General features: G+C 45.0%; 1 protein-coding gene across 1 annotated transcript in view; it reads left to right on the forward strand.

Annotated features, from left to right (window-relative positions):
* Rau (RA domain-containing protein rau) overlaps window positions 1-17,975 on the forward strand; it is a 39,796-nt gene extending 21,821 nt beyond the window's left edge. Inside the window, exons 3-6 of the mRNA XM_076787958.1 lie at window positions 13,605-13,861; window positions 14,679-14,742; window positions 14,893-15,141; window positions 15,532-17,975. Coding sequence (XP_076644073.1) covers window positions 13,605-13,861; window positions 14,679-14,742; window positions 14,893-15,141; window positions 15,532-15,885 — 924 coding nt within the window. The 3' untranslated portion in view covers window positions 15,886-17,975. The remainder of the gene's footprint in view (window positions 1-13,604; window positions 13,862-14,678; window positions 14,743-14,892; window positions 15,142-15,531) is intronic.
* The last annotated feature ends 274 nt before the right edge of the window (window positions 17,976-18,249 follow it).

The raw sequence follows: 18,249 nt of genomic DNA on the forward strand, positions 1-18,249 counted from the left end.
CGCGGTGCAATTAGCCGCCGTAAAGGAAGGATAACTATATAGTCATGGTGTACAGCAGGGATGGGCATTTTTGTCTCAATTGAGACAAGACCGTCCCCCACCATAGCGCCCACTGTCCCCTTCTAGTAAGTGCCGTTACCGTGGTGCAACAAAGATGCGAGACACCAGCGAACGCGACGAAGGTGCGCGCTGCATAAAAGAAAGGTGGTGGGAGAAGCAGGCGTTCGAGGGGCCCCTATCGTGCCCATCACTGCTGTACAGGCTGGGCAGCTAGAGTACAACACGTGATCGATACAATTGCAATACCGAGGATCAGGAAAGACCTGGTTGTGGCGTCAGCGTTTGTTTTGGCTCTTTCGAACATGCTTTGCGCCTCTATTATGCGATCATCAAGCCCGATCTGCAAGCAGCTTCCGATCATCACAGTTTTTCCCCCTTTGATGGCGGTAGAGAATTTTCCCCGAATATTACACATTAATCAGTCGTGAATTTGGTATTAAAGTTCGATCATTCTAACGTGTGGTTCTTCAGAACTCTTCATATACATTAAACTTTAAAATAATTTAATTAAACTCTCGATGGTTTTAAGTCAGGTCCGTGACGAGGATTTCGACAAGAATTTTTACCAATGTGTGCTTTAAATTCGATGTACCTCCTCGTTAAAAAATGGGAAACCTTTTTATTTGTCGATTTTTCGTTCCGAATCGAAACGCAAAACATACATCCTGAGAGTTAACCGTGACGACTCACTGAGGTTGAGGATCACTTTGAGCATAGAATAAAAAATTGAAGAATTCGAGAGGACAGGACGTCGAGCGAAAGGATCGATATATTTCGGAGGATAAAAACGCGACAGAGTAGAAATTTCTGGTCCACTTTTCGCCGAGTTGGGAACCCGCTACCCATTGAAAGGCGGTGTCCATTGTTAATTGCGATCTCACTAAAGTTTCTTTTCCCCCCGAAGACGCGACAGCGACTTCTTTCTTTTCCGGCGCGCGACCACGCTTTAATTGGAAGCCCTCAAGAAAGTGGCTCGCTTCCTGAACCAACACGAGTGGGCTTCGTCTCCCGAGGTAGAAGCACGCGACTCGTCCACCATAAACAGGAGGCTAGTACTTGTTCACCGACCACTCGAGATACTTTAGAAAAATAGAAAACCCGAGATCGAACAGCCGTCTACCACTTTTCCGCCCCCGTAAGCTCGTGTAAACAGCTGCCCCGGGTATTTCCTGACCAGTAGCTATTAGAGTGTTAAGCTGCAGTGCCCTCGACACCCACTGCAATTGTTGAGATCGCTACACTTGGGAGTCTGCAATTTTTTTTCGGTGTCTGATAGGAGTTGTACGTGCTTGTTAAACGTTGTGGAAGCGAATATGATGAGAGAGAGAGAGAGAGAGAGAGAGAGAGAGAGGTTGCCCGAACTTTAAGTAAATTCTCCTCGCCTGTTTCCTCTGGCGGAGACACCGGCGAATGGATACTTAGCTAATATAACCGTGTTTCCGCGCAATCCGTTGCATAACGTGATTATCCACGACGTGCGTCATTATTGCCGTTGCCGTGGCTACTGAACCAAAAAATTGCCGCGATGCTACTGCGGGAAAATGTTTCCACATCTTTGCCTCACGGCCGTACGCTCGTCAATTAGTGATTCACTGCGATTGTCATCTCCGCAACTCCAGAGAAACGCTCTTTGAATCAAATTTTTTCTGTGGAAGAAACATAGCCCAATAACAGATTCAAAGATTAATAATCGAAACAGATAGTTTGTCACAGATTCTTGAGAGTCAAGATCGATTTCTAGCCGCTTGTTACACATGGAACATGCCTGATATTCGAAATTTCCAAATCGATCTAGAAATGAATAATCAAAGAAGATTGTTCTGCCACATGCATCCAGCCGGGTATCATTTCACACTTGCCCCAGTGAGTTACCATTAAATTTTGCAAAAATCACAAAATAAAAATTGGACCTTCGACCACATCTTACACGAGAGAAAGACTTCAGACTTTTTATTTACGGATTTACAAATGAATAGTTAAAGAAGATTGTTCTGGCACATGGTTCCAGTTAAACACCGTTTTACGCAAACCTAAATGAATTACAGTTAAACATGCAAGAACGTTAACATTCATCTCCAACCAGATTTTCAACCATCAGCAGACAACAAAAGCATCTCCAATCTGAAATCTCAAATTCCAAAACGAAAAGCGAGATAGTTCCGCCCGCTGCGCTGCTTGGAATTGAATTTTTTAACAGCTGGCCCAATAAAATTATCATCAGACATGCAGGCAAATCTATTATACTTTGATGATAAACCATATATCGACCGCGTTCCGCGCGTCCTAGATCTAAGGAATTCGAAAGAGAGAATGCATCAGCATGATCTCCGAATGCATCGTCGACTAGACCGGGCGCAGACGTTGCACCGGTGCTCGCATCATCGCGATGCATCGTCTGGCATGCACACGCGAGCATGCTCGTGTACACGGGCCGGTGGATCCCGTCCAGTTTTGCTTTCATCTCGTGAAGCCCGCGGGCCGGTGTGCCATATGGTGGTCTGGAGGTCCTGCTGGCAGCTCTCGGCAGGAAGGAAGCTTTCCAGCGAAGTATTATGTTCCCGGGTATGTATACCGGGAACATATTGCGTCGGGGAGAAGAAGCTGGACGTAGGCGTTGCGTGCACGCACGTGAAAGCGGGCACGCGATCCTTCGACGGGGGCACGTGCCCCATATTCCTCGGGTAACCTCCTCCGCAAGAAGCGTCGCTCTTCTTTGTCGACGGGCCGGAAACGGGTGTCAATTGTCGGCCACTTGGACTACTCTACCGACACCGGGTTCTTCTCGAAACGAATTTGAGAATGCCTCTCCTTCTGTGTGGTCCTCCGCGATTCATTGCCGCGAAGACTATCGAAGATTATTGCCGAGGATGAAGCGCATCTCGGCAGGATGAAGCCCGTGGAAGACAGCTGTTGGTCGGCCGTAATTAAAAGACCTTGGAACCTCAGTCCAAGGGCCGAAGGGATGTTCTTCGAATTTTTAACAAGCGATCGGGTGCAGCTCGCCTTGGAAAAATTATAGAGGGCCTCTTCGAGTTCGTCAGTTGCGAGATATTAATAAGGTATTACAGTAAAGTCTTGATCTAAGCCGAATGAAATTGTATGACATTAGTTCGCCTATCCCCTCCGCGGGGGGGGGGGGGGGGGCAAGCGCTGTCCTTTTCTACGTTCGACGCGGTCACAAGAAAATAGTAACCCTATACGATCTATGTCACAGCACGGACCCGAGGATTGGGCTTACATCAAGACTTTACGGTAGTTCTGCTACGTGGGGTGGTTCACAAATGTTGTCATTTGTGTCCTCAAGTTTGATTCTAGGTTGCTACAATTAAAATTCAGTTAGAATGCAGTTCGTACTACAGTATTTCTTTTTTTAATAATTTTAATCGATAATAGAACAGCATTTTTAAGGTCTCGAAATGTTTACAATTCTTGTCAGATTTTCCTTAATTTTTATCATAAAATAGCAGGGACTTCTTAATCAGTTATTTTATGAAGATAAGAACGAATAAAAATGTCTTTCAGCCAAAGTAAAATAAAATTAATCTTGGTTAATACTTCCTTCTATTGTACAAATATGCACATGCCCTAAACGCATAAAGATCCACAAAAAAATCTAGCGATTGATTTCTTTCTGACGTCATTCATTCAGCATTTAAGGTGTTAAGGTCCGTTGTAAATAACGCTGTTATGATTTTTATAAGATGCACACAGTATGTTGCACCTAGCGTCACTCTAAGAGCGACTGCTCATACCCAGCCCCTTCCACGGCGGACACAGAGTCTAAAAATCTAGCATGAAGCACGCAATTCGAAAACTTCGGGACCGATTATCGTGGTTTCGCCGATCTTGCCAACGCGAACACAACGCAACAGCGTAACAGTCGTTCAAGATGCTCGATAAGAATAATTAGCGTCAGTCTGCTAACGAGCGGTTCATCGGCAACGTTAGAGCATCATCGGCAGCACGCTTTCAGCCAGATCTCGCTCGCCTAATGAATTCGTTCGATTGCATCGCGTTTTGCGGTTAATAATCGTTTGCAACGAGGCATTAATTATCATCTCCGGCGAGTTCTACGATGCCGATTAAAGCCGGCGCGCATGCGGCTAACTTGAAACCGTCCTCGGCAGCCGAGAAGACAGAGTTGATTGGCAGGGTGATTACGATCCAGAGTAGAGACCTGCTTCTCCGCTTTGTAAACTCGATTTTCTTCTATTATTTAATCGTTGCTCATTTGCGTTCCTCTGCAAATGGATCCGTGATCTCCTTTGTCGAAGACCAGCGTTTCTTTCACTGTTGCTCCCTTCAACTTGAACTCGAGGCCGCTTGGAGAATGCTGTTTCCTCGTGGACAATGGAATTATGGTTATCTGGTGGGGTTTCGCGACAATTTCGCAGTCGCGTGTCCGAGGTACGCAGATTTCGTGCAATTGGTTGATTCGTTAAACGCGTGCAGAAAAGGAAAAAAAGAAAGAAGAACCAGCAAAGCGTAATCGCGGCCAGACAATTGTACGAAATGCTTGGCTCTTCTACTGGTGCAAGGCGACAGTGATTGACCTTCGCGTGGAATTCCTGACCTCGCGAGGCACTCGGTTCAGATGCGTACGGTTGACCCCGTCACGAGCGATTTAACGTGCCGGAGCTCTTACCAACAAAAAGGGTTCGAGAATGCCCGTCGCTCGACGATAAAACGGCGCCGCTTGCTATCGTTCGGTATCGCCGTTAGACAGAAAAAATATTGGAAGAGTATTTATCCGCCGGTGGCTCGTGCTCTGCCATATTTTTCTTTGCCGTTGCGACACACGGAACTCGAGCGATAGCGGCTCATTCATGAAACGCGATTACTGATCCCTGAAAGAAATGGTCGCTCGAGGCTGGCGTATTTTGTTCGATGAAACTTTCGTTTACGTTCTCGGTCGTTTTTTTTTACCCAGACTGGTTTTCGTAGTTATTTTAAAAAGGAGCGAGACTCGCTTACTAATCCTACGCAGATTTTTCTGGCTGTAAATCCTTTTTAACCCTTATTATGTCAATAACTCTCATTTTCTTTTAATAACTGTTTGTGCAACATCCTTGAATACCGTAGGCGGGTATTGACACAAGGATTCAGGTCCTTGAAGCCTCTGAGGGATTCTAGGTCCTTTTCTGGATTTTCCAAAGGACCTGGCAAAATTTCTTACTACCCTCCTTTAGTTCTGGTTCGAACGAGAAAAGAAACTGAAATAGCATCTTGAAACAAGGAACACGGTGTTGAATTAATACCAGGGACGGATAAGGATTAACCAGAACTGTCTCATTAAAAATAGAATGTAATGAGACGACGAACGATAAAGTCGAAACAGGATTGTCCACGCAATGTGTCCAGATATAGGGTTCATATCACTGTCATATTGATTGCCGGTAAAGCCACCTAACTCCTTAAGCAGAAAAAAGCTGTGCTAGTGCAAAAACAGCAGCTCGTGTCTCGTGGACGTTTCGAATGTCCTGAAACTACATGGCGATAGTTTGCTGACAAGATACAATACGATCCACGGAGTGTCATCATCGGTATCGTGCAAGCACGATCAGCTAAAGCCAACGCAGCTCTCTCTCGTGTTCAACATCGCGTATCATCGCACCGATCAATTTCTGTCGTTGACTTTCATGCTTCCCGAAAAATAAAATGGAAAGCTCCGAGAACATAACAATGGGGGAGAGACAATCGAGCACACACACACACACACACACACTCTCTCTCTCTCCCCCCGAGTTTCCAAGTCCCACGAGGATCTGCCGCTTTCGGGACCGCCTCGCGATCCAGAATGATCTCCGTGCTATTCACCGGCCGTGATTTGATTCGATGAGAAACCGGTGGCTTCTTGTTTCCTGCCTTGTTGTTACTTTCGCGCGCCGGCACTTTCCCGCGTACCGCCGAGACAATGCCTCCAGGAAAGCCTGGGAAGCTTAATTGTTACCGAACGAAGCATACTTCGCACGCTCGATGGAAACTTACACGCGGGCCCCAAGCCAACTCTTGCCAGTCCGAGTGGGAGGACCTGCTTCTGGGACTCTGCGACTCCTTTTGTGCTCGGCCACCAAATGTCGCACGACCCGGTTTACATAACTGCCGGCGATATGTAACGGGAATGAAGTTGGGTAACCAGTTCCTGTATCGATCCGCAGACACATTGGAATGTTCCCCCGTATCTCCCTAATCAATCTCCCGGCTCCTTTGGCTCTTTTCACTGTCTTTCGGAAGCTCTTTCGACAATCCAGACGACGGTGGAATGTCTAATGTTCCATTTGGCACGGGAACTAGGCACATTTATTTTCACTCACAGAGTGTTCTTTATACTTTTTTTTTTTATAGTATATTATAATACTGATTACCAATTGAATTTAGAAAATTTTCGAGAATTTTGTTGTGTAAATTGCTGTTTCGCTAGCAGTCTAAAAATTGGAAAACATTATTTTTGAAGTTTTAAGATCTTTAAGAAGACATCTTTATGAAGAAGTACATTTTTATTCGGCTTCCATTTCTTACACGCAGTACATACTAATCGCAATCTCTTTATCAAGTTCAGATTGACGGACGGTTCTTGCAGGAAGGATTAAGTTGCGGATCTCGGATCTTTCGATCAGTGGCGAGCCATTACCTGTCGCTCGACAAAAATAATTAAAAACAAAGCGCCATGACCTCCATTTCCGCGGAGGCCCACCGGTGCGGAACACAAAGATTTCACGGGGCTTCAGAGAGAAGGCGATGAAAGAAGGAGCGGACGACACGGATTCTTCTTCCTTGTTCAGGGGGGACCCTGGGTTTTTGTTCTAAGCGTCCCGAGATCCTTCTTGGTTTTCGGCCGGAAATCAGGCAGGGAACACGTGCTCGAACGGCAACAGCACCTGAAGACCCGAGACGCGGGGGAAAACACGGCAGCTGAGAGTCGGAAAGCACGTGCCACCAAGGAAAGGGGCAAGGAGGACCGTCGCTTCAAGATTCAATGGACTTCTTCTGGGATAAGGAATTTATTATGCGAGGGGGTCCTACCTGGGACTGGCAGATACTGCGACCATTCAAACCAGGGTCTACGTGGCCCCGCATGAAAATCAATCGACACCTCCATCTTGGCATCTCGATGTCAACGGACCGAGATAGCCAGAAATGAACGGAGCCACTGTTTCCTTCGATATCTCGTGTTTCCTAGGACTGCACCATTTATCTAACGGCCCGATCATCCCACATTTTCTGTGGAACACATCGCATACGATTATTTAATAGCTTCTGAAAAATTCATGATTCATAACTAAATTGCTCGATAAAATGTTTTCAAAGCGACGGAAATTTTATTCGAGGATCAACGGGACACAGGGTAATTTCGCTTGGTATTATTATTAAATTTTAAGCATCTTTTTAGTAGGACACAGGCATTGAATTTTTAGGTACAATGCAGGAAAGCTATTACACTTGTGAATTATTTATTTAATCCTCGGACTCCTGCGAGTTCGAGGTCTATGCCGGAGTCATTCACTACAGTTCTCTTCCGATGTAAGGCGATCGTTCGGGACTTGCTTTCCTCCTATTTCGGATGAAGAAAAAGAAGAAGAGGGGATAGCGATTTTCTTAATATATTTTTGGTTAATGTACACATTTTCTTGTATATGGTATTTTAGTATGCACCATAAATGCACAGAGATCCGCAGTTTAATTGTTATGGATAAGGGTCGAACGCACGTAGACCTATAAAAGTTCGTTATCTGTTTTCCCGGGAGTTTCCGCGGCGAATAAAATAATTCCAAGGCCGCACACGGTTTGATGCATCCAGTAAAACTGGGAGAAAAATGCGCATCACTATGCGTCGAGCGGCTCCATTAGCGTGGGACAGCCAGTCAGAAGAAACTCTAGACGATCTTCAAAGTCCGTGGCACGATTTTGTTCGCGCTCTAATTATAAAGCGCGCCAGTTCTCATAATCCCTTGCCATTTCCGGATTCCGGAAGATCGCTCGGCTCTCTTCGACCCGAATGGAACGGTTGCGAAACATCGCAGCCACTAATTCTCACTTTTTCAGAGAAACTTTTCTGAACGGGGGAAACACGATTGCCTACTTATAGACTGAAGCGAGTGCATCTCATTGATCAAGCTAGCTTCGCCTGTAATTGATAGTCCGGGCTCTGTGAATTATAGACGTGCTCGAAAACGAAGTGTTTGTAAACATAATCTGGAAGTCGATGATTCAGGAGCTATTTAGAGTTCGAGCTGGAAATGTTTGTTCAACGGGTTCAGACTGAAACGAGTTTCGAGAGATTAATATATTACGCATTTTTTTAAGAAAGTGAAGCAAATAGAAAATGAGCATTGCGAAAACACTGCTACGTTAATTATGAAAACCTTACTTGTTCATCTTTAGTAAGTTTCTTGGTTACCGTTGTGAACAAGAGCGTGTAACAATTGCGGAGGGATTGAAAAATTGCAGCCATCAATTTCAGCGCAATAAATTCGAAATCGTCGAAGTTAATTCGTTCCGCGATTGAACGCCGTTAATTGCATAGTCAAACGAATCTAATATTGACCGATTAGGAAGGAGGCAAGGCCGTTCAATGGGGTTTCCGTTGAAAGGTGTCGTTTACCTTGCTTCGAAACGGGGATACGCGATATACCGGGTGTCGTTGTAACCAAGCTGGGTTTACTGTTCTACTCGAAGCGGTTGATAACGATAAGGACGCGATACCATGCCTATTTTTAGACCCGGAATGAATCAACCGAGCGAACACGTAGATTCGCCATTGAGCCTGCGATAGAAGGACCTCCACGCTAAAACGATTCGATCTAACCGTGGTCACGTCAGAAAACCCAAAAGTGCACCCGCGTGCGCATTCTTCGAAGCACGACAGCGGTTTATGGGGTTTGATGAAATTCCCCTTAAACCATGTCCGCCTCCCCTCATTACAAGACACTCCGCCAGCATATGGCGACTTCCATTCCGCCTGGTTGCCCTTCTTCCCCTTGATTTTTTACACTTTACACTCGATACGCCAGATTACCACGGATTTTTCGGCGCAGGACTTCCTCTTCTTTGAATTCCTCGCTGTTAACTTCCCTATTAGAACGTTCGTCTACTGGCTTTTAATGGCTTCTGTTGGGGGGGAGTTGTTAATTTTTCATGTGGTTCGTTCTTCCTTCGGGTGCTCCTTAATTGTGCTCTCGCTGCCACCGGATTCTTCGAACCGACTCCTCGAAATAATAGCTCGACATTTGTTAAAACAGTTCTCCCCTCTATGAATAACTTTTATGGACTCCCGGTTTGTTTTATTAAGATCCTGGGGTGGTAACAACTGAACGTTGTTTTACTCAGGTGTATAACACCACTGTCTACATACACAAAAGAATTGATTTGAAAAATAAAATTAAAGGAATGAACGAGCGATCAAGGGTCTGAACGAACCTCGTCAAGTTTTTTGCAGTTAGATATTTTGGCCCTTTAAGGGTTAAAAACTGGGCATATTTCTATACTAAAATTCAAACTAGTGCTTCATCGTGGAGGTAATAAAAATTTGTAGAAGCTGTGAGAGAAACGTTTATGAAAATAAAATTTTAAAGCGAGACAGGTAGGGAACTTAATCCGGTCGGGGTAAAATGAGTAGGAAAAGACGACTGACCTAAACGAGTAGTCACAATTTCCTCGTTCATGCTAGGGTTTTCCAAGCCTTTCTCCACGGTGCATCGGAGGCAGCAACCCACGATTGTCGACCACCATCGGGCCGAACGCAGCGATACTTTTAACCGGAACGAGCACCTCATTCAAACAAAAATATCCCAAGGTGTATTTCGGTTCGCGGCCCATAGCCGGCTGGAAGATATTGATGGTCTCGTAACGGGGTGGCATCGTTCCTGCACAGTTGCTGACGAGCCGCAGACCTCCCTTTGACACTTTTACAAGACGCCTTTCCTCCCTTCCGCGTTGTTTTCTCTTTCATTAGTCGCCGCAATGAAAGAGACCCGTCGATCGACCGTTCTTCTCGAATGGGTCCCCTCCGCGGACCTTCTTCGAGATTCTTGGTCGACATTCGTGTCGCTTGTTTGCTCGGAATGCACGAGTACGTACCGTTAGGCGAAACCATCCTGAGGACGGTGTCTCAGATACCTGCGACGGAAAAATCTCTGATTCGCAACGGGTTCTCAGACGAAGAACCGCGGAGTCTTTCTAATGGTCCAGCAGGCTGCAAAAATGGCTCGCTCTGCGGACAAACGTTCTGGTATCTTAGAAAGCCTTCTGGGCTATCGCGAGAATATCCAAAATTGCGAATGCAAGATGATTGAATTGTTACTAGTGTCCGGTGATAAATTTATTAAATTGTAAATCCTTCCGAAGCCTCCGTGTGGAGGGAATCCGACGCTGCACCGAAGAAGTGCAGCAGCCAAGGAAAATAAGGACAAAGATCTCGTCGCAGGAACACCTGAGAATTCCGCGCAAACCGCATTCGCGTTCGCGCGTAAGCGTATCGGAATTCCTCGCGATGAATCAGAAATCACGGTTGCGCCTACGCGCCGGTTGTTTTCGCCGTGCGTCGAGGGCCACACGAATTTCGTGTATTTGAACGAGCGCCGATGTTTACGGGACAGCCGGGCGTACACCGTGCTCTTTTGTTAGGGCACTCCGTCCGTTCTGAACGGAACACACGCCTCCGCTATCGATTCTCGGTCGTCGTAAAACGCCACCGAGAATTCCACGACGACTGTCTGTCTGAGAATCCCGCTGTTTGTTTAGTCGGAGCGCAAATAGGGGAGGGTGTGATGGCGCCGAAATCAGTCTCGATGGGGCATCGGGAATAAATCCTGAAGTCAGAGATAGGACGTGTAGCCGGGCTTTCGGTATTCTTCACAGAATTTACTACTTGTTGAACGAAACTGAAACTTTGCTTTCGCTTCTTCGAAACATGAAATTATTCTCCCCAGAGAGACACCTATGTAAACTTCGGAGGTGTACATATGGGAATGATGATCACTTTTGTGAGAATGATTGAAGAGTTATTTGGGGTAAGGGTAGTAACCAATCATAGCGATTCGTAGCGTCGATTTTCTTTTGCTACTACGTAGACCAGGCCCGGGCAACTTGCGGCTCGCGCAGTGTCGCCAGACGAGGGGAGAGAGCACGAATTGAGGGGAAAAAGTTTCTCTCAACTTGCCATCAGAGACGTCACGTGACCGGGCCGTGGCGCAAGCGTTGGGAATAGCGCGGTAGAAAGGGAAATTAGAGTGGGGGAACAAGTCTTGATCTGGCGACACTGGGTTCGCGAGCCATAGACGACTTCTCTCCCTACTTCTGGGTTCCCCCACCAAACTCCTATGGAGTGTAGATGTACATTCGCAGTCACGCAAGGGCGCGAGGTAAAGCCCAGCAAGGACAATATGAAATAGTTTACAATGGGGTACTGGTACACTGGTAGTGAGGAAGAAGTTGCTCAGGCCTGACGTAGACCACGATCCCCACCATAAGGTTCAGAACCTTGAACATCTCGCGGTGGGAGTCGTTAGTATGCGACGAACGAGGTTGCAACTAGCGAGGTTTTACTGTACACTTGTTTCCTGTTTAACACTTCATCTACCGGAAGCCTATTAATAGGCTTTTCAATAATTGTGATGTACCAAATGGAATTTTAAAAATATTAATCCCAAACGAAATGATTAGATTACATTATTGAGTTGTTGGTTTATGATTGAAGTTTCTGTTGCTGTTGAAGGATCCGTTAAAAATCCTTGGCCATGAGCCATAGACGTCCAAAGAAATTACGATTTGGAAAAATTGCTTCAGAAAATTGAGTACCGTCAAAAAATTCGGCATCTTTATTAGAATGTTTCAATAAATCTTATCGGAGATGATCGGTTGTTTACCAACGCCAGCTCGCGTTTAATCCATCACTGATCCAGGCCGGGATGTTTACGTTCAAGACGATTTAAGACAGAACGTGTTCTAAGAAAGGATTAGGCGCAACGTCACGTGGGCGGAAGAATAGCGCAGGAAGAAAAGGAGAGGAAGGAAGGCGACGTCCTGTGTCTTGTCGGAGGACGCGCAATAAAAAAAAAATGGTAAAGACTCGGAGGCGCGACCAGAGGCTCGACAATTAGTCCATAATTAACTCGGAGACAGACGACGGCCACGCGTGCCGCATAAAACGCTATCAACCCTTCAGATACGCTAGTGAACGAGGGGATGCGTTCACCGAAAATAAACCAGACACACCAGATCACCCCGTTCGCAGATGCGCGCGTCATGTGCGCGTGTCAAGTTGCGTTTGTGCGCCAGTGGCCCATGGCATTAATAAATAGTCGATCTATTCCCTTTTTAAAAAAACATCGTCATTTCCTCTCACAAGTTCCAACCCCTTTTAAAAAGGACGTGTGCGGCTTGTCGTGAAACCATTGCAAACAGAAAATGACAAACTGTAGTTGCTCGGAATTATTAAGGAATGCAGCTTTTAATAACCACTAAATCATTAAGTAATTTAATTAGCGGAAATATGAAATTTGCTTCTTTCTCCAATAATCTTGTTAAGCTGACAATAATGTATTGTATAAATTTTATGATTGGATCAATATATCATTTTTTTCGGCAATTTTATATCGACGTAACTCGTGGTTAGCTTAATTTTGTGTAGTCTTCAAAACATTCCAAGCAGGTTTAACGAACCGTCCGATTTTTTTGATTTTACAGTCCAACACTGAGCTGTCAATAGCAAGATGTTACAAGCCGAAGACTCAAGTCTGTCCGCCACGTTTGCAACTAGCACTCAAACTTTCGGAAACACGTGTAGGTCGATTTTATGACCGCAAGCTGCGCTATATTTCCAACCGTAACGACCTGCAGCCAAACACGTCCGTGCCACGAGACCCGTACGTGCCGAGTAATCATTTCCACGGTGTATTTGCTGAAACCCAGCCGAGATCCCGTTCGGATTTTCGCTAAGACGCTGTCACGCTGCGCCATCACGTTTCTGCGACAATGCTCGGATTATCCTTTCAGTAGTCATTTACGACGTCGATACGTTCCTTTTATGTCGTTCGCGTATCGTGCGTCAAATTGGACGTCAAACGAAGATTATGGGGTTCGTGATCTGACAAATGACGAGTGTCGTGTGCCAATTATGGCGGAGATCAATCCGTCAATCCTTCGACGATTATGAATTGATTACCGCCCTTGTTTCTATTTGATGTTCGCTAAATCCTTCGCGAATTGAGCGTGCGTTATTCTGGACTTTATAGTTTCGTATTTTATTGGATTCGTCAGGTGTGCATTACTTCAAAAGTTATTTTTCAAATTTTGGTTACAGGCTCCAACAAAAAAAACTTGTAAAAAGGAACTTTCACTATTGTTTTTCGTGATTCCGACTGAACGCAATTTTTCCAAAATTTTCATTACACGTCATCTAGTAAATTAATCCTGGGTTGGTAGGAAAGAATGAAGTCGTTTGGTGCTTTTATAAAATGGTTATTCTGATTTAAAGTATCTGCCGTCGATTATGAGACGAGCATCGTGAGATTGGTGTTAACAGCGTTGTTATTCGTTGATTACAGACGACGATCAAGGTGTATGCGAACTGTTTGCGGCCGGACATCGAGTACAAGACCCTCAGCATCAGCTACGAGACGACCTGTCGCGAGGTTGTTCAGAACCTGCTGAACAAGTACCGAATGAGGCACCGCGATCCGAGGCTGTTCTACCTCACCATGGAGGTCACCGTGAGAAGACCGAACGTGAGGACGGTTCTGCCACTCGACGAGGACGCCAGGCCCGCGGTTCTGCAATCGTGCCATCCCAGAGGCGATTCCAGGTAGGTACATACGATCGAACTGCCGAGAGAGAGCACAAGCACATTCTTTACGCTCCCCTTTCGGTTTCGGTCGGCTTCGTGATGTAATTTCAGGGCTCGCGACCGACCGTAAACGCGACTTCTTGTGGGTCGGTGAGCACGAGCCAACGAGCAACGTCCTTTCCAGTGATTCCCTTTGTTCCTCGGTTCAAGTCGTCTGGGGCGACCACGCGAGACGCCTTTATTTATGCTTCGAGAACCCTCTGCTGCGGATTTTTGCTTAAACTCCTACGACGTGTTTCCTCTGGGAGGTCAGACTTGTCCTCCTTAACCCCTGGAACCTAAGCTGTCGAAGACCTTCTGCTGGTAGAAACTGATATTCCTCTGTGTTGGTCCCTAAATTCTAGAAAAATCGTCACTTTCGACGTTCCCAACAAATTTGAATTGCTGAAGCGGAAGAGTGAAAAATGCTAGCAAAATTCCCTTGTAGTTGCTGCGATTTTTCTCTGATGCTGATGTTAACAATTGAAGCCTATGTTCGCGAAGTAAAAGAGTACGAAGGAGGGAACAGCCAGGCTAAATAGAAGTGAGCAGCAAGTAGAAGTAGAATGTTTGTATAGGACATGTCGAAGCTACCGTCGCGTAGGCCTCGAAGTCACCGATGTTTTCTTGCTGGCTCGGGACTTCCGGCGAAGGTATACGTTACGTAGACCGGCGGTGTTTGACTAGAAGCGGTAGCCCCGTGTTTTTACGTGGAAGTAGTGTTCCCCGATTCCCTTTGAGCTCTCGCCGACACCCACGATATCCAGGATTTCACGGATGTTTTCTTGTGTTGCAGATTCTCGTTGCAGACGCGTCGCGGCGGCCTTGTCAAAATATACGATAGCGCGCTCATGTCCGGGGTAAGTCGCCCGTTAAGTTCCTTTCAAACATCTTATCCCCTCGCGAATTGCTCTGCCTTTTAGTTTGCAAACTCTGCAACAGTCTGTCCGCACGCGCAATCGTACGCGCAATACGTGTCGCAACATAAACGAATAAATTTCATTTTGCAGTCAAAGTACAAGAGTCTGCTAATCTCCGAGCAGACCACCGTGGACGAGCTGATCCAGATGCTGCTGAGCTGCTACAGCTCGAAAGAGCGAGTCGAGCAGTTCTCCCTGTACGAAGTCTGCGAGGGTGAAGAGTATCAAAGAAAATTGCACCCCGACGACTCACCCCTGAAGGTGACGCAAAGATGGACCAGCGTGGACCGTCATCTTCGTATCAGGCGCAATCCCGACTACAATCCTCACCGAAGAAAAGTGAGCTCTATCTCCTTTACATTCAACGTTAGATGTGTTAATTAGAACGCAAATGAAATTTTAACAATTTTATGAAAAATTCAACACATTTGTAGAATTAATATAATTGAAGAACTTCCTTTGCATTTACTGTTTCGAAGAAAATGATCGAGCTTCTGTTATATACATCGGTCAGTCATTAAGAACGCTAGGCTCCCGGTAAACTGTTAACAAGTCGAACGGCTCTCGAATCCTTCTCACGCCTCAAACAAAAGCATTCTCGGATCTCCTGCGAAGACGTCGAAACGCAATTACGCGGCGCATCTCCCTGCACGTCATCCGTCGTCAGCGTTATTCATACGAGAATATAATAGAAAGTCAAATTCGTTACACAATCGTCGTTGTTTGCAGAGCATGTGGGCGTCCGACTCGAGCATCAGCGTGGCCATGTCAAGACTGAACCTACACGGCAGCCATCAGGCTCACTACAACCAGCAACACGACAACAACAATCATCTGTCGTCTTATCACAAGGAGCCAGCTACTATCAACAACAATAATATCCACAAAGTGGACAATCATCATCTGTCCCTCGGGTCGCTGAATCAGCAGTCTCGAATCGTTGTTCCTCACGCGACACAGATGCCGCAGGTGCAAGTGTCTCGGGTGCAACAATTGGCGCAGAGCGTACCATCGACGCCGTTGACGTCGAAACACGTCACCGCGTCCTCGTACGCGGATTACGAGAACTATCTGTTCATTTAGAATTTAGACGCTCGGAGAGCATGTTCGAATGAATTTAGACGCTTGCAGAGCATCTTCGAATGAATTGTCTATTGCTACCTGTAGGCCAGGCCTTGGAAACTGTTGCTATAGCGATTTCTCTTCCTGAAATGGCTGGGAAGAATTTCTAACTTTGTTTGTTTCGCTTATGGTTCCTGTATCAAGTTCATGTCGAGTTAAATATGGTCCAGAGTCGATTCTTCTATGAATTTTCCTGTAATTGACGTCATTGCATATTTTTACGTACAAAAGCATTATACAAAAAGGAGAAACATATCATTGATTCCCAACAGAGTGTTGAAAGAAATAAAGCAGCACGAACATTTTCTTACATTTTTTACATTTTTGTTGTAAGAATCCTTATAAGAATACTGACGTAGAATATCATTTATAAGTTCTGTATTTAGAATAAATATTCTCGGACGAAACGAACCGATTCTGGAAAGCAAAGGAACGTAACAGAAACAGACAACAGCGAGAAATTTCGGTTCTTCTTATTCTGAACGAAGGATCTTCAGAACTGTTTTAATTAGAACCTTGAAGTAACAGTTTCATCACTCGTAGTGTCCTGAAATGCTAGAGCTGTCGAAAGATTAGGTGTTACCTTCATCGTTGCGTCGACACGTTGCACAGTATTCGATGGTTCAGTGCTAGCATGTTCGAAGGAGTCGAGCAACCATGGTTTGAGATTATTTATTGCTGCAGTTGCGCAAGCTTGGCAGAGGGTTCGCGTCCCGGCTGAACCGCGTTGGTTAAACAGAACAAAGAGAATTTACGATCATAGTCAATAGCGAGGAAAATTGTACCAAAGGTAGACGTACGGAATTTTAGGTTTATAGTGTATTCAGACGTATATATGTGTAAATGTTCTGCGTTAGAGAGGTATTCTAAGAGAGTTAAAATATAGTCGGGGATCCATTGGTGTCGATCCTTGACGTTGATCCCTCGAGACTCGCTTGGACTCTATTAAAACAATATTTAAATCGATGTTAACACATTAGGATGGATCAAAAATAATTTCCGCCTTTATTTTCCAATTTTCTTTTGGTGCAGAATGTTTCATAATTAGTACTTACAATTTTTTCACCCACGTATGGTCAGCATCAATTTGTTTCACGCTTGGAATGAACGGGTTTTATTTCATTTCGAAGTGCACAATTTAAAGAAACACATTTTGCAACAGAAACAGAAAGGAGGTAACTTAAACTTAACTATTTCTATAATCGTTCACTGCCTACAGCGGAAATTATTTATTACCCAACCCAATATACTTAAAAAATAGTTTTTAACGGTTAAAGTACAATTGTGAATGTTCGTACAATTCAAAGTAGTCTCGAAGGATCGTAAGTGTATTTAAGTGAACTGCATTTACCCGAGACGCAAAATACGTTTATTATTTATTTCTAACACCTGTAAAGCGTTTAGGTGGTCCAAGAGCTTCGAAGTTTAAGTTATTAAGCGAGTCCTGTATGTAAATTTCGTCGTGCAATCCGATTAAACAGGACTCGAGCTCGTGTACATAGAGACCGGAGCACAAGTGACGAGTATTCGAGTGTCTTTGGCGATCAAATCGTGTTGTTAATTGCGAATACGAATGTTTAATTTCGTTTTGTCGCGCGTCGTTCCACCCGACCGTTCGAAATCACCTAGTTTCTTCCTGTTTTCGCTGGCACTTCAAGATGGAGCGTGTTATATTTTTTTACGATACACTGTATATAGACACACCGGAAACGTTCTCCGAGCTCGATCGCGTTTTGTTCAAATAATAGTTGGATCCATTGCCAAAGATTCGGTACGACACGTATGTTATGCGAGACCTGTTGATCCAACGTTGCGACAAAACGCGTGCAAGGAAAGAACGGAAACGTTTCGAAAACCATCTCGATTATTATTTTTCTTGATGCGATTCGACCGTCACGGGATCGAGATCGTCGAGATCGACGTGACTTACCAGCAACTGTAACAAGTACAATGAATCTTGTATTATTGTAATACGACACAGTAGAGTGTACATACCCTTTTGTATCGTCGTTTATAATTCACAGAAGAAAATATTGTTTCACGTGGCTAAACCCCGTCTACTTTCTTTCAACCTCAACGTATCTAATAGTTTATCCATTAAGATTTCACCGTTAAGTGTATCGATTCATAGTAAAATAAATAAAAGGTGTGCAGCAAGCGCGTCTTTGATAAGATAACGATGTAGTTTGCATACAGTATATTATTTTTCTGTTCGAATCATAAACAAACGTAGCGCGTGAAGGAATCACAACGAATTGCATTGATTTTATTAAATAAAGATTATTTTTCCTCTGGCCAGCCTTCCTATATGACCTTGACGAAATG

This window comes from Halictus rubicundus, chromosome 1, assembly GCF_050948215.1.
Source record: "Halictus rubicundus isolate RS-2024b chromosome 1, iyHalRubi1_principal, whole genome shotgun sequence".
In the NCBI taxonomy this organism is placed as follows: Eukaryota; Metazoa; Arthropoda; class Insecta; order Hymenoptera; family Halictidae; genus Halictus; species Halictus rubicundus.